The sequence below is a fragment of the Xiphias gladius genome, chromosome 15 (assembly GCF_016859285.1).
Source record: "Xiphias gladius isolate SHS-SW01 ecotype Sanya breed wild chromosome 15, ASM1685928v1, whole genome shotgun sequence".
Taxonomy (NCBI): domain Eukaryota; kingdom Metazoa; phylum Chordata; class Actinopteri; order Istiophoriformes; family Xiphiidae; genus Xiphias; species Xiphias gladius.
The window spans coordinates 11,789,161-11,816,261 of NC_053414.1; the positions used below are offsets into that span (position 1 = coordinate 11,789,161).

The window sequence follows — 27,101 nt, forward strand, 5'->3', positions numbered from 1 at the left end:
TTACTGCCTTTCATGTAATCAAATGTGTACTTTCTGCAATATTCTCAGAGCTATTATTCTCATTGCATAAGTAAGCGGCCTAAATCAACCTCTTCCCTCTTCTTTTTTTATCTCTTTGATGCACATCACTTTGAAAATATCACTGCTGTTCTATGTCAAGCTGTATGTACGGTTCAGCATTGAAATGACATTGTATCTTGTCTTTCTGTAGGTCAGCACAACTACCTGTGTGCCGGGAGAAATGACTGTATCATTGACAAGATCCGAAGGAAAAACTGTCCGGCATGTCGCGTACGGAAGTGTCTGCAGGCCGGGATGAACCTCGGAGGTGAGGAGTCACACCCTCATTACAGATTTGCCCTGTCACGTGTCTCAGATGTGACATTTGAGTCAGCCTCGCTCTGCTTATAAGAAATGATAGATATGAAAAAGTAGGTCTGGCTGTAGTCATAGGAGGCCCGGGGATGCTGAGTCATAGGATGTTTGTGTGCATGTGTGTGCATATAGTATATCTGAGCATAATATGCATAATGCCTCTACAGTAGGTGTAGATCTACAGTACTCTTTATGATGTCAGCTGACAAAGCCTACAGACATGTTACAGTATTGTATTATGAGGAAAGATGACACTGTAGTTGAGCAGGATGTGGTTGATTCAGAAGCGAAATGTGATTTTAAAAAAAACAAATTCCTTTATTGCCACTGGCTTATTACAGTTCAGGGTCGCAGTGGCATACGCAAGGCTGAGCACACATGATAGGTTTTCAATGCATTAGAGGGATTGAAATTACAACTTTTTGTCAATTTTATGCTCTCAAAGGAAAGTAAATTTAAACATGAATCTAAATGCATTGAAAAATTCTACTCGTAGGATAGTGGACATAACAGTAGAGTAATGCTGTGTACTTATGTGTGCAAATACAAGGTGGCCAAATGGAGGGAAAAAAAAACCCCACATGTAACAGCCGCTATTTCTGAGTTTTAGGGGTCCTCTAAATTAATCCAAATTGAAATCTTCATAAATTGGAATTGAATGTAACTTATTGCAGTGGGAAGAGTAATCAATGAATGCCTGTGGAAAGCCACTCAATCAGACATAAATATTAATGGTGCTATATTTTAAAGACTATACTATACAAGGCTTGCACCGTTTTTCTGTCATTTAACATTTTAGTGATTTTATCTATTCAGATATGCAGAATAAATGACTATTGAATACTGTAAAAGCCCAGTGGTATTTCAGCACTTTGGACAGGTTTTCTGACCTTATCTAAAGTACTGTAACGGTTTATGAAAACTGTCCCTTGGAAATGCGCTAGAACTGCCGGCTGTCATGTCAAATCAAGTTTATTTATAGCCCAATATCACATAAAAGATCTAAATGGGCTTTACAGGCCCAAAACAGCAACCCCTCCCAACCTAGCTCAAGCTCTCTACGGCTACAGTCCTTCATGAACCTTGCGATGGTTTTGTAAATGGCTGCTGGAATATGGTTTTAGTAACAGGAGAAATAATTAAACACTTTTTTATTATGCACAGAGAAAAAGGAGGATATATGACAAAGACCCAAACATGAGAGGATTGCTATTATCATTGCAATATAAAATGTGCTTTTATTTGGAGGGATTCCTAGAACAGCAGTCACATTGTTTTGTTATTGTCAACAATCAGTTGAAATACACTAAGAGTATGGGCACTCAAAATGAACTGGTGAGACTAAGAGGTAGGATTCTCTTTCCCTTGCATTTGCTTCAATGTCTGTGCCTTTAAATGTTACATCTAACACATGGGGGAAAACTTTATCCTGGAACCAGTCCAAACCACTGATAGCACTATGTAAAATAAATAAATGAGCTCTGATCGGGAAAAATCAATTCCAGAAAAGAACTTTAAGATATATTTTCTGCGCTGTGAATGTGTGGATTCTTACTTTTTAAGGCCAGTTCAACTTGCTTGTATATATTTCAGACAACAAGACAATATTGTTATTGTTAAAATATTAAATGGATGCCTTATTGAGTGAACAGGGTATTGACAAAGTACATTTTTTCTGCTTTCACATCATCACCCTCTGCAAAAACACACAATGTTCATGCACAGACAAGACTGGGGAGTGCCAGTTCTAGGCTCCCTCACAAAGGAACAAGAGCCTATATGGTGCATACTGTGGTGTAGGTGGTAATTCTGAAATGCTGTATGAGCAGCAGCAGTGTGAAAGCGGTGTTTGGAGCAGTATAGCAGAGGTTAAAGAAGATGGGAAGCGGCAACACAGCAGAGCATAAGAATGGGTATAACAAAGCCATCTTAAACAGGCCGCCCTTTCTTCTTCTGTCACGTTTATCATGTGAATACACACCAACTCTGTACATAGTTTGTGTTTTCCATATACAGTCACTCCCCCCAATACAAGGAGCATAAGTACACACATCACAAGTAGGTACAGAGCTATTACAAAAACAGGATTGATGAAAAGAGCAAGGCCTGCACACGGATCGTTACTCCCTCCAAACATGCACCAAGCACAGAGGAGACTGGGGAGTGATGCTAAAAAACTTCATAAAACCCCACTAGATACATAGCCTGACATCAGCTGTTTGAATCTTTCTAGTGTGAACTGGGCCTCTGCCAACATACAGTATGCTTCCCCCGGACAATGCACCTACAACCACTGGAGGTGAAATCGCCATCTACTGAGATTAAATGGATAAATCTAGACCCAATCAATCCTATGCTTATCAGCTGATAATTATAACAAACTTAAGCATATTAAAAACCACAAAAACATGACTTGGAGTAAACACATCTCAGTCTAGTGAAATGTCATGTAGCCTCGAAAAGCAGCAGATGACCATGGGTCACGAATAAAAGCTTAAGGTTGCCAATGAGTGTGCCTGTATGTTTGAATAGTGGCAAGGTAAACCACTGAATGGGAGCTCAGATGTTTATATATAATAACGATATGAAGGCACCCAACTATATACAGGAAAAATTATTTTTGCAATGCTAGCCAAGTATGAAGCATGTGGAATAAGTGTGACCGTGACTACCAACCCCAAGTCAGCCTTGCAGCCAATATTAAGGGAAAATAATTTCATGAATTAGCAGGGTCTAGGACAAGCAGTGTTTATATTTCTACTGCCAATGTATACCAGTATCGTCTACTACACACCAGGGTAAAGTCAGCCAAACCAATCCAGCGCCTCGCTCAGTACAAAAACGTCAATATTACCATTGTTTAAATCGATAGATTAGTATCCATTCCAACCAAAACCAGAAGAGAAATGGGCTCATTCAGCCACTAGCTAGCTACACGAGTCACAGTTGGTTAGATAATGCCAGTGCAAATCACAGCAACCGGAGGGACGCCGTGACCGGTGACACAGCCTTTGCAAAAGTTGAAAACAAAGTTGAAACACAACTGACAAACCAGCCCGCAACCTGTAACAACAGCCGCATATCGTTCTGACTTGGCTTTGGCACTTTGTGCTAGCGGCGGCAGCATTAGCGTTAATAGCAACTTAACTTCGGTGGAGTGGAGGAGTCATTCAAAAAAAAAAAAAAAATCCTTTGGAGGAGACGCCGCCGTCCCAGGAAACCAGGCGGCGGCACAGGAAAACTCCGGCTTCTGTCTTCACGTAGAGTTCGTGGATGAACTGTGGGTAAAAACAGACTTCGGTTCAGGGTTTGAGGAGTGCCGGCAGCAGCAGAATTAGCAGCAGCAGCAGCTAACATTGGCAAACACAAACATTTCCAACAAGCTTTCCAAAGCCGCATGAGCAGGCGAGCTTGTTAATGAAATGAAATGTTACATCGATAGTAGCAATGCAGCAGTGTTTGTTTGTTTGTTTGTTTTTGTTGTTTTATTATTATTATTTTAATGAAGCCCTGTGTAGCAGCAGCGGCGCTGGCACAGCCTTATACTGGCCAGAGCACATAGCTTGAAAAGACCGCTTTATTGCGGAGGGCGTGTTACATTTCAAGTTATAATGCCAACATCTGTCTTGTGAGTGCAGCAGCACACCTGAGTGGATTGCCTGAAGCAGCTGATTGGCTCAACTCCATGAATTGTACGAATGTTTATTAACGGACACGCTCGGTTGGCAGTTTATTAGGGACACCTAGGTAAACCTGGTGCAGTCTAATACAGCAGTCCTGCAATAAATCCTCCCTCAATGAAGCACACAATGTTCAGTTTTTTATTTAAACTGTTCCGGAGAGGTGTTGATTCATCTTTATGGTCATTTTGGAGGCCGCAGTTTGTGGTGCTGTTGAATTGTATTGTGTTATACGGACAGGTGTTTCTGTTATTTTGTCCATCCCATTTATATCAATGAGGGTAGGCTAAATAACAGAAACACCTCTCTTTACAATGCAGCACTGTTCAACAGCACCACAAACTACATCCTCTAAAATTAATCATCCAACACGTCTCTAAAACAATTTCAATAAAGATGAACATAACCTCTATGAAGGTAGGATTTATTGCAGGACTTCTGTAGTAGACTGCATTAGTTTTGCCTAGGTGCACCTAATAAACTGCCAACTGAATGTATTTATTTATTTGTTATTTGCTTGTTTATCATCCGTCAAAGATGACACTCCATCTGTTTATGGCTAAACAACACGCAGGAAATTAAACGTGATTATTGTACTGTTATCCGCTCCTGGTTTTACTGGACAAGATGGACACATTACAGTTACTGATCCGCATCCAAACATTTACAGTTACAACTTACCAAAAGCTGTATCTTCTTTCAGATTCAGAGATAACAGATTTCCTCAAAAATTATACAGTGGAAATTTGATCAGCGCGTCGTCTAGCACTGAAGTGAGAAATGAGAAATGACATCCGTCACACCTGGTTTAAAATTAAACATAACAGTAGACATTGTTTACACATACAACAGAGATGATTTTTGGCTCCTAGACACTACTTATTATAAATGTATGTCCATATTTGTTTGTTTTTTTTAAATTACACCTCTAGAGTATCTGCCACATTGCAATTATAATCTCAAATTAAGACTGTAAGAAATGCCACCATCACCAGTGTGTTGATCAGGCCTGTCGTTTTACCCACAGCGCGGAAGTCCAAAAAGTTGGGAAAGCTGAAGGGAGTCAGCGAGGACCTGCAGGCCTCTAAGGACAGCCAAACTGCCACAGGTGGCGTTGGAGGCGGTTACCTGTCGTCCGAGAAGGAGCTGAATGCCAGCGCCGCCAGTGCCCTGGTGCCCCATGGGCCTGGGGTGGTCACACCTTTTCTGCCGCCCTCTATCTGCAGCGTGTTGGAGCTGATTGAGCCTGAAGAGGTGTATTCCGGCTATGACAACACGCATCCTGACACCACTGACCACCTGCTGTCCAGTCTCAACCGCCTGGCCGGAAAGCAGATGGTGCGCATGGTGAAGTGGGCCAAAGTACTTCCAGGTTAGTGACCACTAGAGCAATGGGCTGAGGCTTATATGCTCTTTAGAAGTGTGTTTAAGGCAGATTTGAAAAAACAGTTGAACCAGCACCCTCACAGATATGTGTAAAGAAAGTAACGTGTGTGAAACACTTATTTTGAAGGTTTGAATATAAATATATTTGCAGTATTGTAGGTTGTACTACTGATTTAATTATTTTTTCCTGTTGCTTTTAAAAGTCAATAAAGAGGCTGATAATTAAGGGGGTGTCTATACTGTTATTATTGACTGTTTTTTAATAAATAAAACATGCCATCTTCATTTTTTATCTTTCTATTTTGAGAATGCCGGTTTTGTGCGTGCTCCCAGCAAACAATTTTAATTTTTAAATATTAGGTCAGGAAATTATTCTGCAAAGCTTCAACAAGATTAGCAATGAATCCTGTTTTACCATTAAATAGAATCAAGATTAAGATTTCCAAATAGAACTCATTTACATCACTGCTGTCAGATGTTATGTTAAACAGAAGATCTAAAGTCTATCTCATTCATTTCTACCTATAAGCCACAGCAGGGGAAGTAAAAAAATGTTTGAAAAGGGGTAAACAAGTTCCCCTAAAATGCCAGTTAGTGGGAGACATATTGAAAGATGCCTCACAGGTAGCTCTTTGAGGCTGTTTAATTTGCTGTATTGCAAATATTTGATACCTCCACAGTATCTGCTTGCCATATCCGGACATATAAATAGAAAGGGAGCCAGACAGAAGGGTCAAAATGAGTGCCTTCGACTTTCAGATATGCCACCGCCGGCATTCAGCTCACATCTGGACCCGGCAGGGCTAACACACAGGGCACCATTGAACAATATTGTCAATACCAACAACATGTTCAAGGAAAGTCTGTGACTCATCTAAGTCCATGAAAGTTATGTTATTAGCACATACTTTTCTGATGTCTACTTACCTTTAAAGTTACCAGAAAAATAAAAAATATACAGACATCGACTCTTATAGTTTACAGAAGACTCAAAAGTTAATATTAACTGACCAAACAGTGTTAAGCCAGGCATTTGAAATACCTTTTTTACAAATTTAACTGTTTTAAACGATTGTTTTTGGCAGATTGACATGCATATACACTGAAATAGTCCCTACGCCTTGATAAGTCACTTGTGTGTCCTCAGTTGGCCTATGTTTTGCATGTGGAGTTTCTTGCCAGAGTTTGATTGAGAGTTTGGCAAATTTCCTATTCCATTCTATTTCTGGTGCTCCACAGACAACACGCAAATAACTGGGGGCCTTGTGGGATTTACATAAAAGAAGAATGGATGAATATTTCTCAGTGGTTATCATGTCTAAACAAATATTGGCACAAAAAAGGACACTGTAGCAAAGATACGCAGTAGGTTGTGTGCAGACACAGGTACACACACATGCACATGCCCAGCTAAATAAACGCCTCCTAAGTTGGTGCTTATGTCCAAATGCATTAAATCAACGCCCAAGTAATTTCAGGTCCATTTAAACACAGTGCTTTCTTCTCATAAGCTTAATCTCTGCCTGTTATGTGTGTGTGTGTGTGTGTGTGTTTTTGTGTGTGTTAGGTTTCCGGGGCCTGCCCATTGAGGACCAAATCACCCTGATCCAGTACTCATGGATGTGTTTGTCCTCCTTTTGCCTCAGCTGGCGCTCCTACAAACACACCAATGGACAGATGCTCTACTTTGCCCCTGACCTCATCTTTAACGAGTAGGCATACACTTCCATATCTGCAGAATACTGCACACGTAGTTCTGATGACATTAATGCGTACTTTCCCTGACATTTAGCAATGGCCCTCATATTAAGTAATTTTTTGATATACATTATTTATACAATTTTATCTTGAAAATGTAAGGAAGAGAAAAGATCACCCAACTACCATTTCACCCATTTTTGTTGTTTGAAGCACCAAAATTTCAGCAGATGCATATTTTAGGCAATTATGAAATACATTTGATGTTGTCCGATGCCCTGTGGGATCTCCAACTCACAAACATGTCTCTTACAGATGTGAGAACAAATCCTTTTTCTTTTCATTGTAGATAAATAGTTGTTACAGTAATTTGTGAAACAGTCAGACTTTGACTGTTACTGTTTAGTAGCTTCTGCTATTTTCAGCTGCTCATCAGATGCAAATTTATGCGTAAACATCAATTTTGCTAGTGAACTTTGGAGAGTAAGGAGTGTATTTTCCTACTGCACTATTGTAAGCGTTCCATTAACATGCCTGAAAACTACTCAAAGGGCCAGACTGAGTTTTTATGGTAATGACACTGCATGTGCACTTAAAACAAGGTCGTAATCTTGCACCTGATTTCTGGCACTTCACCAGGAAATACTTTTATACTTTATGTTGCTTCTTTAATTGCGTCAGGCACAGACAATGAAAGCCTAGCAGGGGCAGTCAATGTCCCACTTAATCTGTGTTAATACGTTTGAACAGGAGAGCAAGTGGAGAGGAAGTGTATGAGGGCATGTTCGCGTTGGAGCTGCAGTGAATGACTGGTGATAAATTGAATGTTATAGAATTAATCAAAGGTTCATGCAGGGGCAGGTTTAAAAGCTCCAACTAATAGATTGTGTAAGTCAATGTCAGTGGGTCAGTTTGTCCCAAATAAAATAATAATAATAATAATAATAAATAAATAAACAACACAAATGCTATTGTGTGTGTGTGTGTGTGTGTGTTGTAGCACTGTTAGCTTTGTACAGCTGGTAAAGCATTAGTTTGCCACACCAGAGGTCCTGTGATCCTCTAATCTATTTAGTGCAACATAGATAAAAGTCTATTGAGAATTATGTTTTTCTCTCTGTAAGATGACTAACAGTTCATGGAGAAAATCTAATTCTGTGATAGAGACCTAATGGGTTTTGGCAAGTCCAGTTTGAAATAAGTTCCGACACAGGGAAAAAAATTGAAATTGCACTTGCGTTTATAGAATAAATGAATCTTTTGAAGGAAATTTTTACTGTACAGTATTCTGCAATTGTTGTATATGATGTGGTTTTTGTACACTAGGCCTGTCTCATTGACTGATGGGCCTGGTGTTCAGCTTGACAGAGCAGAGGAGATGTAGACTGGCTGGAGATATTGGTGACCTGGATGCTGGTCACAATGCTGGCTGCTCTGTCAGGCTAAGCTGGATGTGACTGCCATCCCTGATGTGTCTTTTTGGGCGAAGGTGTGTTGTGTGTTGCTTGTTGTTAGCGTACGCTAGTCTATCTGTTGATAATTTAGCCAAAAATGGGGACAAAATTAGTCCATAACTTTGCTGAGTCCATTCGGTCTTTAGGGGAGTGGACAGTGTACACTTGTTTACATAGCTACTTAGTGCTTATTGACCCAGAGCATTAAGGCATTTATTGAGTAGACTGTCCACTCACTCAGCTATTAGAGCGAAATCTGTCACTGACTGAGAGTAAATACTGCAAAGACAAATGTGCATTATACATTAAAGACACAGTGTAATCTGCATGCATAATCTGTGCCATTTAGTCTGTAATGTATGGTAAATGCTTGCAACAGATAAACAGTCATATCCCTGAAAATTCTGGGCACTCACTCATGATTCAGTTAATCTACATGTTGTATAGGCAGGATTGATCTGCTATGTGTAAAGGTAGAAATGAAATGCAACATATACTGTATAAGCAGTACTCCTAAAACAATGACAGTAAGATTTACTGTCCACAGAAAAGATACAGAAAATTTAATCTATATAAAACTTTTCTAAAATTTTTGGTGACAAGACAGCACCGCCTGTCTTTGCCTGCAGCAGTCGGAGCGCTGATGGTTTTCTGTCCACGGAGAGAGCCAATGTTTCATATACCCAATCAAATCTTTTCATTTGATTCCTCTATTTTAAACTTAAGACAGTTACAGTGACAGAGAGCAGTATGCAACTACTCTATCACCAGAGTTTGCAGGCTAGATCGCTAATCACCAAGTCAGGTGTGGCACCTAAATTTTACCAGAAAATGTCAATGTCAGTCGGTTCAGATGCCTTGTGGTCGGGTCTTTATTTGTCCATAACACTGCCTGTCCTTGGCTTCTAACTGCAGTTACCAGTGCAAGATGATTTACCTTGTGTCATTGTTCCCCTTTCAGCTCAGCTATCCATCAGAAACATACATTGGCCCATCCACCCAAAGGCTTGAGGCTAAAAGAGCATTGCTGATTTATCTCTGAAGACCTTTTTCCATTTCACTATTAAAAAATATTAACAATACATTTTTTGATATTTTGACATGATATTTGATTGTAAAAAGGAATGATTGATTGTGATTTCCGTTTGACTTTTTTTGATTTGTTTGGACCTGCTTTCCTGACCAAATACATTTTGTGGGCTTCCTACAGCCAAAGGTGAATGTGGACTTTACTTCCCTCAGTCCTGTGCTCCTTCCCGATTCTTTTACCATAGAAACAGAGAAAGAGAGAGAGTTCAAGACCGAGAGAAAGACAGAAAGAAAACCAGAGTGAGAGCGAGACAGAAAGATATAAAGAGATGAGAGGGAGAGAGGGAGAAGGGGGGAAGGAGAGAGACTGCTGCTGGGTTTTTTTTTTTTTTTTTCCTTCCAAAACCAGCAACTCATTTTGGGCAGTGATTCAGCAAAATTGATTTCAGGAAGAGAATACGAGAGAAGGAGAGAGGGAGAGAGAAAACGTGTGGAGACTTTAGAAATTCCAGCCCGAAGTTGTAGTAAATGATGTTATGCTGGACTTTGCGCAACTGCAGACATACAGAGTGCTACTCAGCCGGGAAACAGGTCTGCTCAGAAGTTGTCATAGTTTATCAGTTATTTAGTTGGGCCACCAGACACAGCTGTACAATAATCACTGTAAAGCTTTCTGTTGTCTTCTGCTTTAATGTGAACAATATGCACTTGTGTAGAACTGGCTGCTTCTGGCCGCCTCTACAAAATGTTTAGTCTAGCTGTTATCAGAGTGAAGTTTCCAGCCCCGCTGCCTATGTAACGATGCAGTCTCACTGTCTTGTGGGTAAAACTCCAACCTCTTTCAAGTCAAGCCACGCCACTTGCATTTAATTACTGTAGTCTGGAGGTGATGGTGATTTATAGCAGAGAGAAGAGGCATCTAAAACCAGAGATTCACTTGAATCTGTGGCATCTGCAGAGCAAATTTCTGATTGGCTCATACGATATATCCCTAATGTTTCTTTCCTGTTTTTGCTAACTCTGCGACATAACCAAGATTATTTTGCCGATAAAATGTTTGCAAAAAACAGGGGGAGTGGGGAAGTGTTAAGCATGTGCGATCGTTGTGTGCACTTAATGATGTATTTTTGACACATCGATTCACATAAACCTGTTTAGTTAACATGGGCATCTCTGTATAGTTAACATATGTTCATGTATGTGTCATTTCTGTCAACATAAGTATGTTGGAAATTGCAAATCCTTCTTAAAAGGGTTTGTATGGTGACTAGGGTTAGATATGGGGTCTTTAGTCTGCCACAGTGTTAAAAAAGTGGCGCACTTGTGCCGTGATACTGTGCGTAGCGCTCTGCAATGATTTGGGGGGATTTGGTAGTCTGCTTTTAGCACAGACTAGCAGGATCCTCCTCTGCACTGTTTGGAAATATTGTTTCACTAGGCTGAACTTGTGTAATAGGAATGGTGTGAGGAAGCCAATGAGTGAGTTAGTTTTGACAAAAAAAAAAAAAAAAAAAAATTGATAGTGTACTGAGGATGGATTATAACTAATACGGTCTATAACAGGAGTTCTGAATGAAATACTACTTTTTGTGAAGCTTAAAATGTTTTTTTTTTGTCATGTTTCCCTTCCTCCTCCATCTCTCTTTCCCTTCTTCAGGGACCGCATGCAGCAGTCAGCCATGTACGATCTGTGTCTGGGCATGAGGCAGGTGAGCCAGGAGTTTGTACGGCTGCAGCTAACGTACGACGAGTTCCTCTCAATGAAAGTCCTTCTGCTTCTCAGCACAGGTAGGCAGTGAGCTACAGGCCTGCACAGGATCTAATTTATTCATCTCATACCCGGCTGCTCACACTGATTTTTTTTTCATTTTTTTCATGCAGAACTTGCACTTGCACTTTGTCCCAAACCTGCCTGCAACCACAAATTACCAACTGTATAATGAACTGTCATTTGATAACCATTTATTTTAAAAAGTATTATGTAGTTAACATTAATTCGGGACAAAAAGTAATCGAACTCCTTGTGAGAAAACGTTACCCATTAAAGGACAGTCAGCGGTGATGCTCTGGCATCAAGGAATCTGTCTACAAGTAGTGATAGAACCGTTTTCTACCATTTTAATGGGACTCAGATCTGTGCATTGTGTTGCTTACGCTGCACATTGAGTCAGCCATTATAGTGTTGCAGTTGGAGGCAGGATTCACCAGAATCAACAGTGCTGATGTTTTTTGTTCACTGATAAATTGGTGGTTTATTCGGGACAGGAGAGGTGTCTGTGTGATTGTCTGCTTTTACACCACATACAGGCCAAGGTACAATGCCTTGTGTGTTCCCAAATTAGCACTTGTATTGTGAGATCAACAGCCGTCCTGCGGGCTGTTAAGGCCTGAGCCACGCAACATCTCCCCCCTTTTCTTAACCAAAAGACGGCCTCTCTGTAGGAAATGTATTGATAAGGTGTCTTGTATTCTGTCCCATCCACCACACACCTTTGAGACAGTGTTGGCAGTGCTCATACCCGCCTTCCTGGCAACCACGATCACACCTTTTTAAAGTCTGTTAGATCCCGCTTTAAGCTCATTCTTGGTAATCCATCAATATGCATAACAGGTGTGGAAATAAACTTGATGTTGCATGCACCTGCTTGTGTAGCAACATGCATTAAATTCAAAAGGGAAGGGGGAGCTGAGTATTACAAAGAGAATAATTCTATCACTCACTGCAGAAGGTCTCACAGTGTTGTCACTATCAGCCAAACTTCGCCCACGGGCACTGCAGCTTCGCAGAGAGGATGTGTTGGACCAGGTTGCTCAGCTGAAAACCAAAAGCAGCGGTTTTTGCACCACCTCAACGCACACCGTGAGCTGCTGCTTTCGGTTCAATCGTAAGGGTTAAAAGATTTCCATGATGGCAGCCGTGTCACAACCTCACCGGCCACACCCACACTGTTAGCTATTAAAAAGATAACCACAACACTTAAACGTACACCAGGTAACATGGGACCTGATGCAGTCTTCTGTTTATTTATAGAGTACATCCTCATGGAACCTTGTGTGTGTCTGTGTCAATAGATGTTCAATAGTTAGTAAGAGAGGTAAGGAGAAGGGGGATAAGTGAGAGTTGTGGCAAGGAATTTGAAGAGGCTGCATGCTGGCCAGACTTCAAACTCTTTGAACTTCAGCACCGGTGCCAACAGTGGAAATATTCATTGGCAGAGTGTTTATTTTTCAGTTATTGTGGCCTCTGAAAGGGGTGCATGAATGCTGGACTCAGAGGGGGCAACCTTGGAAAACTTTACTTCATCCTAACATTGCAAATTTTGCCATTTATATTCATATTTACACATAGAGTTGATATCATTATTCAAAATAAGCTATGAGTATAACGAGTGAGCCATTTCCTGCTTTATATCTGTACAAAAATGTTCACAAAAGCATTTCTTTAGCACAGTGTCTTTGTGTAACCTTACCACTGATTATAATTTGTTCAGAGGTTTCTATTCACAAGGTTCCTTTTTTTTTTGTTTATACAAATAAAAATCTTTTCTATACATGTACAAACTTGAATTTCTCATGCAAATTTTTATTACAGGTTCATATGATTTGATTTAAAACTACACACTCTGGAATTATTTATGAACATTACTTTACAAGCTCAAAGCTCAAAATCTTTATGACCCAAATTTGAGCCCATAGTCACACACAGAACGAGCAATTACAAGGTCAAAACTGACAATTTATCAGATATTTTTTTCTTGTCTGTCAACTAATCATGTATTATACATGATACAAGTTTACATCAAATTAAATAGAAGATTTAATGTTTACGCGGAACTTGCTTCTTGCATTCTTGTTGGGGGTTATCTAAGGGCCTCACAAGCTTTTGTAGAGAATGCCACTTGGACTGCTGTCTGAGCCCTAATTCTGATTCATTTTTGCAATAGCGTTGGAAGAAATGATCAGAAATTACAATTCAGTCTTGCAGTTTTTTAAGCAAAATATGACAAAGTTTCAGTAGTGGAAAGTTACTAAGAACATTTACGCAAGTACTATACCCAAGTATTTCTGTAGCGGTACTACAGAGAGAAATACTGCACTTTTAACTCCACTACACTTATTTGATAGCTGTAGTTTGTAATTACTTTTAAGATTAGATTATAAAATATAATACCTTTGTAAAAGATTAAACCAGTGGTTAGTGACCCCTTATGAAACAATGTGCTTCTCGTGCTTTACTTACTTTAGTACATATATAGGGAAGTATAGATCATAAATATATCAGTAGAAACTGATATATTCAATATTTCCCAGACCAATGTTATAAGGTTGGTTTTGGCTTTATAGTACAGTGACATATGGAAGAGGCGGTGTGAAAGCATTTCCCTGATATAAACTCAGTGCTGTTGAGTCATGTGGAAGCAGGGGAGCGCCGGCTGGATTTCAGCTATAGGATGTTAGGAGAGATAAGGACAAGAGAAAGGTGCGGAGAGAGAGAGGATGAGAAACCGAGGGGGAAAAGGGAAATTTAAAGAGGGAAATCAGAAAAATTTCGACAGTGAGAACTAGTGTTGGCGAGAAAGAGACAGGTGCATAGCTGTAGGGAGAAAGAAATATAAGACAAAAGAGGTGGGGTGGTGGGGTGATAGAGCTGGTCCTTCTGTTGCCGTGGCCTCCCTCTCCTCCTCTGGAGGTTTTCCAGAGAGCCCTGCTGTACTTAATAAAGGCCAGTCAAGCACCAGGCTGTGCTCCAAGACCTGCTATTTTTCTCCACTTCCTTCAAACCCGAGCTGGAATTTTAAAGGGGAGCCTGTGGTTAAAAGAAGCAGGTATACAGAATTGAAACGGGGAATTTAAGGTGCTTCAATCTGCTATGGTTACTGGATTTAGTCAAAATGCAGTGGTAAAATATGATGGAAAGAGAAGAAAATACTCATCCAGTGCTTCGTTTCTAATGTGCAGCAAAGAACTTTTTGTACCTGCCCATTCCAAAGTCCACATGATGGAGTGACTGTACTATATGGGGGCTCGGCAAACATTTCAGTAGAAGCACTTGTGAACAATTTCAAAAACAAGCAGTCCATCTCTGGATTTTCTGAGGCGCTGCAGGAAGTTCTCTTAGTTACAGTCATTCAGAGATATTGTTAGGGCCTTGTGGAGGGAGGAGCGGCAGAAATGTTTAAAGAGGAGTTGTCAGAACTTGTCAGCTGAGCAAGTACTAGAGAGTCACTGAGTGTGTGTGTGTGTGTGTGTGTGTGTGTGTGTGTGTGTGTGTGTGTGTGCGCCTTTGGGCTGGTTTGATATATTGCGTTTGTGTGTGTGTGTGTTAAATAGAGGGAGGGTGAACAAGTAAAAGAGAGAAAAGGAAGGAGGGATAAAGAGAAAAGAGAGAAGCGCTGTTATTCCTCTCTGACCTTGGCTAAGGTTTCACTGAGCCTGCGGCGTCTCATGACCCTGTTTGGATTTGGCACAGGAGCAGTGGCCTGCTCAAACCAGTTGCACTCCTCACCCCTACACAAAAGTATATAGCATTCCCAGATTATCTCGTTCATTTGTTCTGTTTCAAAACTGTCACCATGTTACCGCGATGATGGGTGCATTTCGTGTGACGCATTTTACAGTTAATTAAGCAAAAGCATGATAATTGCTTTACACTACTTAAAGTGCAGTTCTACTTTTCATTCTAACCATTCATTAGTCTTTTTGGGTCATGTATAAATTAAAATTTTCTGTTTGACAACGCCTTAAAGCTTCGCTTAATATTATAGTCATGCTAGTTGTAGAATTCCGTAATGAATAGCATCAGGTATTAAATCAAAACCACACTGTCAGTTAGGTATGCACCATCAACCCAGAGCAGGAAGCTGCATGTCCTTTAACAACACACATGCTAATGGCATCTCCTAGCTGCATGAGTTATGTTTGCCTGTTTATTTCTCATGCATAAGAAAAAGAGCTTTCCCAGCCTTGTGGTGCACATAATAATGCAGTTGCACTCCACATAAGAAAAATGGCCTAGTTGAAAAGATTCTATACCTGCAGCAAAAATCCGTTTGACACCAATTACGGTGGTATAAATGCCCTATTTTGGGGACGGTCATGGTAACGCCCCTAAATGCCAGATCAGTTTCTCATCAGGCCATACATGTATGTGGGTCAGTGGGAGAAAAACAAAAGGTCCAAATGCGGGCCTTGGTTTTAGCACATTCTCATCATGTCAGCCATGAAATAAAGCAAAGAACTCATGCCCTCTGCACCAGGGTCCAATCTGTTTTCATATCTGTTTTCCTCAGCGTCATGTATGTTGTGCCTGAAGGTGTTTGTTCATCAAACTCCAGTGAAGAGAATTACATAGAGGGAGGAGGATGAGAGGGAGGCAGACAAACACACAAACACACATTCTCAGAGTTATTGACCTACAATGCTCTGTTCTCGACACGATGCAATCCTAACTGACAAGAAGTAGGCTTTTGCCTTTGGCTGTTTATTCAGCAGAACACAAACAGGTCCTGTCAGTTGCTGGTTTTTGCTAGTGTTGCTACAAGTGGTTTAGGTTCATCTGAGGCATTACGGCTAATCAAAAGTAGTGAAAAAAGCACACGATTAAGTTTTTAAAGAGAAGTCATTTAAATCAAGAGGGCTCTGAATTTTACACTCTACGATAAAGAGTATTTTCGTAAGGTTTTAAAAAAACACTATGACAATTTAAGAGACATTAATGCCATCGCCTCTTCTCAGTATGTTTAGCCGGGCTGTGAATGCAGAGGAATCTGGTCACTGAACCTTTGGTGACGACCATTAGTTCTCTAAAGCTGTTACATGTGATCGGGAGCTTCTTTGGCCTCATGAATGACTGCAAGCTATTTTCCAGAGGTGGCCCATACAGCAGAATGAGATCCTGTGTTCTTTACACACATGTGTAGAGCTCAGTCTTGTGATGCTCCACATTAGAGATGCAACGATTAGCGGATTAACTAATTAGACAATCACCAATTTAAAAAAGAAAATAATCGATCAATACTTCAGGTAATATGTGAATCAAAAATGACAAACATTACCTTCTTCCAGCTTCTGAAATGTGAGAATTTGCTGCATTTATTTATATCATGTAAATGTGAATGGAATACACTTAAGTTTCAGATTGTTGGTCAGACAAAACAATCAATTTAAAGGAGTCACCTTGAGCTTTATGGAGTTTTAATGGTAATTTTTTTTTACTGTTTTCAGATATTTTATAGACTAAATTATTAATTACGAAAACAACCAACAGATTAATTGATAATGAAATTATCAATTAATCTGCCCTATTACAGATGTAGAAATAGTATTTAGTATTAGCACTGGAGTAGGAGTGGGTGAAATGGACAAAATCCTCTATTACAGTATATGTAATTTTATAATGCTAGCTAGCATGATCTATCGTAGCTAGCAGATAGATAAATAGATAGATGGCTAATTGACAAATTATATAAAGTCATATCTCAAGGCTTGGCTGAAGGACACCTGAAAGCGTTCCCTCGAACCGATTTGAGATGTGAGGTGTTTCTTAATCTGGTAGCCAGTGGCTGAATGTCATTTAAGAGCGTTGGCCAACTTCCATATCTGTGACTTTGTTCTGCTGCATGGGGAGGGAGAACGAGTGAGAGAAAGAGATATTGTGGACATTTTGATGCATCCTCATGGTCAGTTACTGTATCGCATTGTTCACATCTCTCTTAATTCCTCCCATTACACTGCCTTTTTACTTGAAGTGCAATGATGCTACTACCAAGCTCATTATAATGAGAATGAAGGTTTAAAAGCTGTAGAACAAACTTCTTGATGAATGAGGTTCGATTTACAAAACGATTAAGCTCTTTAACACACATAAGCACTTTTGTTGCCTTTTTTGCTGTCACTGTTGCTCCGATAACTTTTAATCAAGGCCTTCCAGTCGTCTTTCATGAATCAGTGGTTACACCCGGAAACCAGTTATTAGCACTTTTAATGGTGAAAGTGGTTGTGATGAGTTGATAAATAGGTTTAGGTCGTCAACACGGAAAAAATGTCCAAAAAAAGGCAACTGTGTTGGAGTGGGAGCATAATTCACTGAATTAATTAGCCTTTACACCTTTCTACATTAAAGGAACATATTATTAACATTACATAACTATTTTTTTTGTCTGTTTGTTTTTGCCAAAGTTACTCCATGTTATCACTGTTGAAATGCATTTCTCAACAATGAATGAATTAATCCCCTCTCGCGGTATATTTCGTTTTATATTGTGATATTGATTGATATCACAATGTAGAGCACTTTGTGGAACTGTTTGTGAACACTATAAGCAGATGAGAATATCTGTTTGGGCTAATTCAGTGAATTACATAGCCAACAAATCAAAGTGCTTCATCACACAGATACAAACATAATGTAGAAATCCAACATTGCCATGACATAGCCCTGATCATCAATTTACACAATAGCCCAAAAATGGCCTAATACAACCAAAGATATTAAAGTGATAACTATCTCAGTTGACAAATTTATATCTCAAGGTATATTATATATTGTCATTCAGCCCAACCCTACGGCCAACTAAATGTTTATTGTGATGGATTACATTCTTCAAGGCACTGAAGAGCAGTCTGTTTGTCTAATCTGTTTAGAAAATGTTCAGCAGTAACAGATTTGCAGACTTTGTCATTTTATACAAATTCCTGACAATCATGTCACACAAAAAAGTTTTAGTCATTTCTAATAAATTTGTACATGATGCATAAAACTCTCATCTCAGTTGAAATCCATTTTTTAGACCGGTATTATTGTCCTCTCATTCAGCTGATTCCAGCTGATGACAGTGGTATTTGTCTGTTTTCCCAGTTCCAAAAGAGGGTCTGAAGAACCAGGCAGCATTCGAGGAGATGCGGGTTAATTACATTAAGGAGCTCCGGCGTTCTGTTGGAAAAGCAACCAACAACTCTGGCCAAACCTGGCAGCGCTTCTTCCAGCTCACCAAGCTACTGGACGCCATGCACGATGTAAGTACCCTTGCCCTGTCAGCCTCCTATTTGCCAGTCGCCTACAGTACAGCACAGGATTCCCTTGGCAGCCTCATGTTAGGCCATGCCTTCAAACACAGAGCCGGGTATCCACTGGCACTTTGGGGCTCTAATATCACTGGAAATGTTTTGAGTAAAATGGCAGCATAGTGGATTTGGATAATGCATTTACTTAGCGGTTCAATGGTGCTGTGGCTTGGAATAAGGATTACTGCATCCCAATCCCTCCCTGAGGGGGAGGTTATTTTGGAAGAGGCGTTGACCAGGCTGTATTGGTGAATGGAACAGAAGGGGATCGATGCCATTTCGGAGTTTATTGGATCACAGCACACAGTGGTCACTGTGGCAAAAGTGCTAAATCACTGTTCCTTTTTTTTATGCACGGGTCAACTGGAATATGGTATAACGACAATGTAGGCAAAACCCCAAGCAAGCAAGAGGTCACAGAGAAAAATGGCCAGAATCCAGTGACCCTAATGACTGAGTGAACGGGGTTAGTGCTGAACAGATGACCCTTCTTTATTGGAGGTGTGCCCTGAAAAAAATCTGTGGTGCCCCCAAGTGGTGAGCTGACGTGAATTGAAAAGGGGCCAGTGCCCCAATAGAGTGTAAACAGACTCCTATGAATCTACATTAGTGTACTTCAATTCTCAGATTTTTTTTAATGTTTAAATGTAAATAATAAAGACGAACCAACTAAAGAAAAATCTTTTTTCTGCCTTGAAATAAGCAATAAAATAACTACAACTACAGTGTGTTTTCTAATGAAATTTTGTGTCTGTGTTGTCCAGCTGGTTGGGAACCTGTTGGACTTCTGTTTTTACACCTTTCGTGAGTCCCAGGCCCTGAAGGTGGAGTTCCCCGAAATGTTGGTGGAGATCATCAGTGACCAGATACCAAAGGTGGAGTCAGGCCTCACTCACACAATCTACTTCCACAAGAAGTGACTCACTAAACAGTTGGGACAGAAGCGGCATTAAGAACTGGAAAAGGGGAGGAAAAAGTTCAAGGAACAGAAAATGTGCAAGGAAGGCCCGACCAGTTGGCCTGCACCCTGTCGCCCAGTATGCCGGCGTCCACGTCTTGGATGGGAAGGTTAAGTGACGTGGTAGAAGTAAAAAAAGCGGAGAGCGATTTGACCTTGAAGTCACCATGAGCAGGTCAGAGCTGTGAATAGCCGTGGAGCCAGCATAAGACGCTGAGAAGCACTTGTGACAAATGTGACAAAGCATCCCGAAGTACCTCCAGTGTCCCCCCCCCGCCCCAAAGACGATAACAGTATTTTCTATGGAGATAAAGCCATACATTTCTTAGGATGCGCTAGATACATTCACTACGCGCACACACGCACACAAACACACACACACACACACACACACACACACACACACACACACACACACACACACACACACACACACACACACAGAGGGAAATTGATACACATGCTGTCCACATGCCTTCACACAAGCGCACAGATGCACTCCACATGCACTAAAATCAGATTCCCTTACAAATCTAGAGAAAAAGGTTTTGCAAATATTAACTGTGGCTTATGCAGTCTTTCACAAATAATAGCACTACAAAAAAAGATATGCCAATACTTAGATTTTGCTTTGCAGTGTAGCAGCGAACTGCAAGACTACAGGGCAAAGAACATTATGAGGCGGCACAGAAATTATATACTGTAAGGTGAAAGGTCTATTTGAATATATTCCAAGGGCTATACGAGCATCATCATAAGCTGAATAATTACATCAAATCTAACAAGTCCAAGTTTGAATCTCAATTGGTGTCATAACAGCCATCATTAACATTCACATACTGAGTTTTTTAATTAAAATATGTAGTAAAACAATCAAAACTAATATGCAAAAGTCCAAAGCTAAATCTGTTTTGAAATAATAATGTCTTGTGTAAAAGAAAGCTTGCACGTGAAGCTGCCATGTCATAAAGTCACTATTTTAGGCATCGTGGCATAGAATTAAGACAATATTGATGAGCAATTTAACCTTTGTGCAGAAATGGTCAGGGGTACTGCAGGATGGAAAACATCATGCATTTAAGGAAATGGTTTCAGTAGAGTCCGCTGTTAATGGATTTGACTGAGGTGCATCCATCGTAATTGCTGTCATTTGTGTTATCTCCAGAGCAGCTGTCCAAATGTCTGTTTTTACTCACAATGAAGCAAAACCAGCCCTTTGTGAATCAACACTTATCTACTCTTCCCAGAAATAATAATAAAAAGCATTTTATAAAAGTGTGTTGCAAAGGTTTAGTTTTTGACAAGCCAGTCATTTTACATTAAGGTGCTTCATTTCTACAAAGCCAGGCAAAACATAACATGTACAGTAACTTGTAGACAGTCCATACGATACACTATATGGACATACAGTTAAAACACACGTACTCTGTAAAGTTGATATAATCCAAAATGGAGCATTACTCTGCAGTGCTTACAGCAAATGGCTAATGTATCAAAACCAGGCAAATGTGTACAGGTATTAACAACTTCTTAAACACATTCTATTCAGCTGTTGTACAGAGGATGTTTTGAAGTACATGTTGATGAATGCTTGATGACGAACTGTTGGTATAATCATCTATCCTAACTTAGTTGATTTCCTTTCTCTTATCTTTGGGCCGAGCACTACTATTTTAGGCATGGTAGGCCCACTCATCTGGACCATTAACCTGTCTCACACCCCACTGGTTTCTGGGTGGTTGTGGAACACTACTACAATGCTACTGAAAAGCGATAGAGCCGCTGGGGAAGAAAAACAGTGGGGGCGTGTGATATATATATATATATATATATTTTTTTTTTTTTTTGTGCCCTGTGAGCGTGTATTTACATGTGAGTATGGAGCGAGTATGGCTTAAATTTGTGTGTGTGTGTGTGTTTGTGGGGTTTTATTTTTTTGTTTTTCCTGGCAAGCATGTGCATAGTTGATCTGCTCTTTCAGCGTGGGTATTATGCATTTATGTTATAGGATTAGCCATATCCTATTTCCACATTTAGATTTGCACAGAGGAGATACAATGTGAAATGAGGCATTAGTGCAGCTAGCAGGAATTGTCTGTTTTGATAAGCAACTGTGATGATGCGGGAAAAGACTTTCTGCATGGTCAAGCAGCCAAAAGTTAGACAACATGACATCATTAGCACAGCAGGGTGGGTGTGTATTGTATTTGTGGCCTCGGCTCTCGCAATGATGGCACTGTGCTACACTATGAGGTCTCTTCTGTGGTGGTAACTGTGTGCAGATTGGTGTACAACGAGATGGAGGCGCCAGGATCACAACTGTCATTAGGGACTGTATGAAAATTATGAGGTGGGGGAGGAGGGTCAGAAAAGGGGCGGGGTTGTGCATTTTGCTCAAGGGAGGGTGGTCCATCTTTGTTGTGAGAACAGGTCAGGGTGTTTCAACTTTTTCTCATCCCAAAATTAATCTTTGTTTTTTAAATGAATTCTGGGGGCGAAAATACTGAGTTGGCGCCGCATTCGCTCATTTGGTGGCTTGCCATAAACGTGTTATTTCTGAGATATTGGGGGAGGGTATTGCAGTTTTTCCCAAGACTTGGCTGCGTCTAAAGACAATATTAATAGCACTCCCCTACCTGATCATTTCCATACAGTCCCTTATCAGAAGGGCCTCATTTTACAATCCGTCTTTGTCATGCATTATTGTGTTCAAGTTGTGAAGGACCCTTAAGCTAATCTCTCACTGTTTCTTTATTTTGCCCCTTTTTTGTCCTTTTTAAAGGAAAAAAAAACTGTCTAAAGGTTCATAGGATGAATGGGAAAGTATTTTTGAGAGAATTATATTTTGCTGGAAAACAATATTTAAGTACTTTGTCTAAAAATGATATCCTTTTTGTAAAATGAAATGTTAATGCATGCTTTTTGATGAGATGTTTACATTGTATTTAAAAAAGGGAAACTTGTGCCTTTTTATCTCACCTGATTTACAATTTTACAGTATATATTGTAAATAATACAGCAAGTCCTTATGTTGAGTATAGTATAAAACATTTCTACTTTAACCATCTTGTTGGAATATTGGAAAAATATGTGTTTCCCACTCGCCATGTTCTGTGTGTTGGATCACAGAGAAGAATTTACAGTAAGGGTTGGCGGCAGAAAGGGCCAAATAGAGAAATGAATGTATCATACATTGTGAGAGACTTATGGAACTTACTACCTGAATGTTAGAGAGAGTTAAAAAAAAATAAAATAAATAAAAATAAATAAATAAATAAAAAATAAAAAATAATAATAATCAAAAAGTATTTCTTATTTTGTAACAAGATGTAAGTGATGGATCCTTGAGTTGTTGCTGTTGAAATGATTTCCTAACCCATGGCGATATTGTTGATGAGCACCACAATAAAATCAAGACGTCACAAACTATTGAAACTGGGATACGTGAAAGAAAGTTCTTGACTTTTCACTTTGAAAATACAAACTTTGTACACACACAAAATGGAAGGAAACAGTGGAAGCAGAGACTGTCAGACCTGTAGGCTTAGCCGGTTCAAATTTGACTGTCTTTAACCAGTTATTAACTGGACCTATTTCACTAACTGCCAAAATAAGTTTCAGTCACAAAACCAACAAAATTGTCCCAAAGAATGTTAAAGTAAAAACATACAATGGACTATACACAGCGGATTATTGATAATATCAAAGTTATCCGTGTTATCAAGTCGCTGTTGGACCCTATGCCCTCCAGATATATGGGCTTTGACTGTTGGCTATTTAATAATTTTGGCCGTTTAAAGGAATAGTTTAGTATTATGGGAAATATACCCTTTTATTCCTTGCTAAGGGTTAGATGATCGATAAACACTCATGACTGTGCGCTAAATATGAAGCTACATTCAGGTGACTGTTAGCATAGCTTATCATAAAGACTGGGAGCACGGGGGAAACGGCAGGGACAAAGTCTGATAAGTTGCCTCAAGTGATGTCACCCGAGTCAGCGTTGCTTGGTGCTGAAGACTACAAGTTTGAAAATGAAAAAAAATCTGGGGGTTTGAATTTAGAAAGAAAACTTAGCCAACCTCTGTAGTCCGCTCCCTTTCTCTGCTCGAGGCTACATTAGCCGCAACTAGCATAACACAAACACAAATCTCCAACTGAACTGTCGATGGTTGAGTTGCTTTGTGGGTAATGTAGGTGACAGGTTTTGCCACGAAAGATTAATGTGTGGAATAAAAATGACAATATCTCTGGTTCTTCTGCATCAAATTTGATCTTTTTTCTTTTTGATTAAAACATTGTGAGTCAAACAATGTTATAGAAGTGCAATGCTAAATCGGTGGAGTACTCTTAACAGACAGATATGAGAGTGGTGTCGACCTTGTCGTCTTACTTTCAGTAAGAAGCGAATACCCGTAAGCGAATTTCCCGAAATGTTGAACCAACCCTTAAAAGGAACAAGATTAATGAACAGTTCCCTTAATGGTCATCAATCACCACCTACTGCAAACAATAAATAACCTATCCCCTACTTGAGGGAGCAATGTTAAACGCAGAGCTGTCTCCTTGTAAATGAACTCTCCTTTTAGGCATGAATGACTCAGAATGTGTCTAACTGCTGTTTCACAGTACACTATCGCGTCACTGTATGTGGAGTCACATCATTGTCATTTTCTGTTCACAGTGATGAATCGGGTGCAGAGAGACTAAGCCATATCTCCACAGCCATGGCAGTGCATTTCTTATAAATATATAAATAAATTCAAATGCTTTTTTTTTTTTTTCCAATTCCAAAAATGACTTTTTACTCAGATGCTTTGTACAATATTTCTCAGCAACTATCCAGCAAACATACAGTAGAAATCCTTCAACATAAACCAGTAAAACATCTTTGAAACCAGTAACTACTGTATATCTTGATGCAGATATTGCCATACTTGTGTTTGCAAAACTATTGCAAGATTCCAATAAAACTGTTAAATTAATCATTTGACATGATGTAATTTATCTGTTTTTTTGTATGTATGTATGATCTGCATGTGTGTGATGAAAATTATACAATGAGACAGAAGCTAGAAAAGGTGCCCCGAAAAATAGGCTGTTTGATCTGGATCAATTCGAAACAGCTGCATTTGGTTGCTGGGGAGGATAATGAGCCAAAAAACACAGAGTTAGCATGGAAAAACAGAAATGGTGCGGAGCGGCAGCAGGTACAGCGCTCACAGGGAGAGAAGATGAAGAGAACAAAGAGAAATGGAGAGCGAAGAGAGAGAAAATGACAGAGATGAAGCACGCCGGGATGAGACTTTTACAGTAAAATGGTGCCTGTGGAGAAAAATCACCATTAACCTTGTTAAAGGCTGATCTGAAAACATGCCTGCTTTGCCAGACTGTAGAGCAGACAGTATTACTTTTTTGCTCTTTTTTTTTTTCTCTATCCGAATCCACAGCCCTATCCAAATCTCCCCCAGATTTCCAATTGCTTTCACTTGTAGTCGTGCCAGATAAACAGAATCTATTGGATCAGGCTGATTTCACGGCTGCGCCCGCGCACATGGCGGCTTCTGTGGCCCACTTTCTGAGCCGAGGGTTTTTTTTTTTTTCTTTCCCTCCACACTCTTCTTTATGTTTGAAATTCACTTTTCCTCAAATTCCCACTCAGCCCCAATAATACATCAAGTCTTATTACGGTTATATTTCAGAAGCTTTACGCACTGAAGGAACCAGATGAAAGTATTTAGTGTAGCCACCACATGTTGTGGCGCACGTTTGGGAAATTAAGACACATTTGTGGCATTTAGTTGTGTCAGTAACACACCGTTAAACTGCTGTACGGCGGTGATCTAAGCTGACTCAGGGTGTGGGACTATGTTTTGGGGCTGAAGGACACTGCGTCATGGGAGGTAGAGGACAGTTGGCGCACAGCCAGGATTCTGGGAAAGGAGAATCCATCTGGAATTTTATTCAAACACACCTACGTCCAGTCTAAAGCAGCTTGGTCACACTGATGTATACATCATTCCAGTCCTGATACACGCAGATGCATAATGCATGCAGAGACGCAGAAATCACCACGGGTAACACAAACACAAGTGAAAATTAAGGCAGCAAGAAGGCCTTAACCATGAGTCTGACCCGCCCAGATTAATGCCGTTGTTCATTGCGTCACATTCACAAGCTCCGGAGAAACGATAACTGCAAAGAGCTTAACTGATTTCATAAACAAAATATTGCAGCAGCAGTAAAGGACTGGAGCGCTGACTGCCGAATAGAAGACGGAAAGGGAAAAAAAGAGGTAGGTAAGGTAAGGTAAGGAGGAGAGATCCAGAGAGGAGTTTTAAATACTCCTGGGAGAGAGACAGGTAGGCAGGAGAAAAAAAGAGGAGCAGAGGAAAAAGGCGGATAGAGCAACATGGCACCCTCTCTGACAGACAGTCCAAAGCAGAGTGAGAGGCAGGCAGGGTGGATGTCTCTATGATTCAGCAGTATTTTGGCAGAGGGGAGATGATGAAGGGCCCCGGGGGTGGGTGGTGGGAGTGACAGTGGGGGAATTATTTCACCCATCTCATTAGCTCTGCCTCATTTCATTATGTAATCATCGCATCTGTGGTTGCTTCTAGGGGTTGGTGGACATGTGTTGCACTGAAACCACAACTCCAACCTTTATTTATTTATTTTTTATTTTTTTTTAATGGACAAACTGTGTTAACTTTTAAATAGTGCATCGGCCCACTTACTGGAGGCCTGAGCGCGGTGGTGGACTGATGGTAATTGTGTAACTGAGGCCGAAGCACTGGGTCTGGAGGCCATTTGGCGTATTAATTACACAGATGTAGTCTAAGAATTAACATGCGCGAGGCAGAGATGTTAATGGATCACGGAGGTGGAGGTGGATTAGTGCATGTTTTCCTCTGTGAAAGATTACCATCTATTTTTTAATCCCCCTTTTGGAAAGTTATTTTGGAAGTGGCTTTTAGTCAGACGGACCGGTGCAGGTCAATATAAAGAGGAGGGCTTGGATTACGCTACATGGCTGACTGTGGCAGCACTGCCTGCGGAACGAATCCTCACTCCACCAGTAACTTTATTCTTAGACTCTGTGGGAAACTGTGGGTCTTCTCAGTGACACAATGGATGAGTCATCAGAATTTAGACATAGCGCTACATTTCAAGTACAACTAGACACATCTCCCAAAATATAAATTTAAACAGTAGACTCTTATTATAACGTTCAGTCAACAGAACGTGGCCATAAATGTGGTTTACAGTGCTTCTCTTAATTTTCTGCGGTCCACAGTGTTAATATGTCTTATTTCTTATTTTGGAGAAAAAAAATACCTCACTGTCTCATAAGCTTGTAAGTTTTTTTTTTGATAAGACCTCAATCTTTTATCATTTATCCCATTTATTTCATGGCAAGAACACATAATACAGTAAAGAACAAAAAAAAAAAAAAAA

At 40.1% G+C, this 27,101-nt stretch overlaps 1 protein-coding gene across 2 annotated transcripts in view; it reads left to right on the plus strand.

Annotated features, from left to right (window-relative positions):
• The window catches only part of nr3c2 (nuclear receptor subfamily 3, group C, member 2), an 81,885-nt gene extending 57,266 nt beyond the window's left edge, over nucleotides 1-24,619 (plus strand). Inside the window, exons 5-10 of one of the 2 annotated variants that reach the window (XM_040144881.1) lie at nucleotides 212-328; nucleotides 5,083-5,427; nucleotides 7,009-7,153; nucleotides 11,280-11,410; nucleotides 18,480-18,637; nucleotides 19,450-24,619. In XM_040144881.1, coding sequence (XP_040000815.1) covers nucleotides 212-328; nucleotides 5,083-5,427; nucleotides 7,009-7,153; nucleotides 11,280-11,410; nucleotides 18,480-18,637; nucleotides 19,450-19,605 — 1,052 coding nt within the window. In that variant the 3' untranslated portion in view covers nucleotides 19,606-24,619. Of the gene's footprint in view, nucleotides 1-211; nucleotides 329-5,082; nucleotides 5,428-7,008; nucleotides 7,154-11,279; nucleotides 11,411-11,503; nucleotides 13,091-18,479; nucleotides 18,638-19,449 lie in introns of those variants that run through there. The other variant, XM_040144883.1, reaches the window with a different exon arrangement.
• Nucleotides 24,620-27,101: the final 2,482 nt, after the last annotated feature.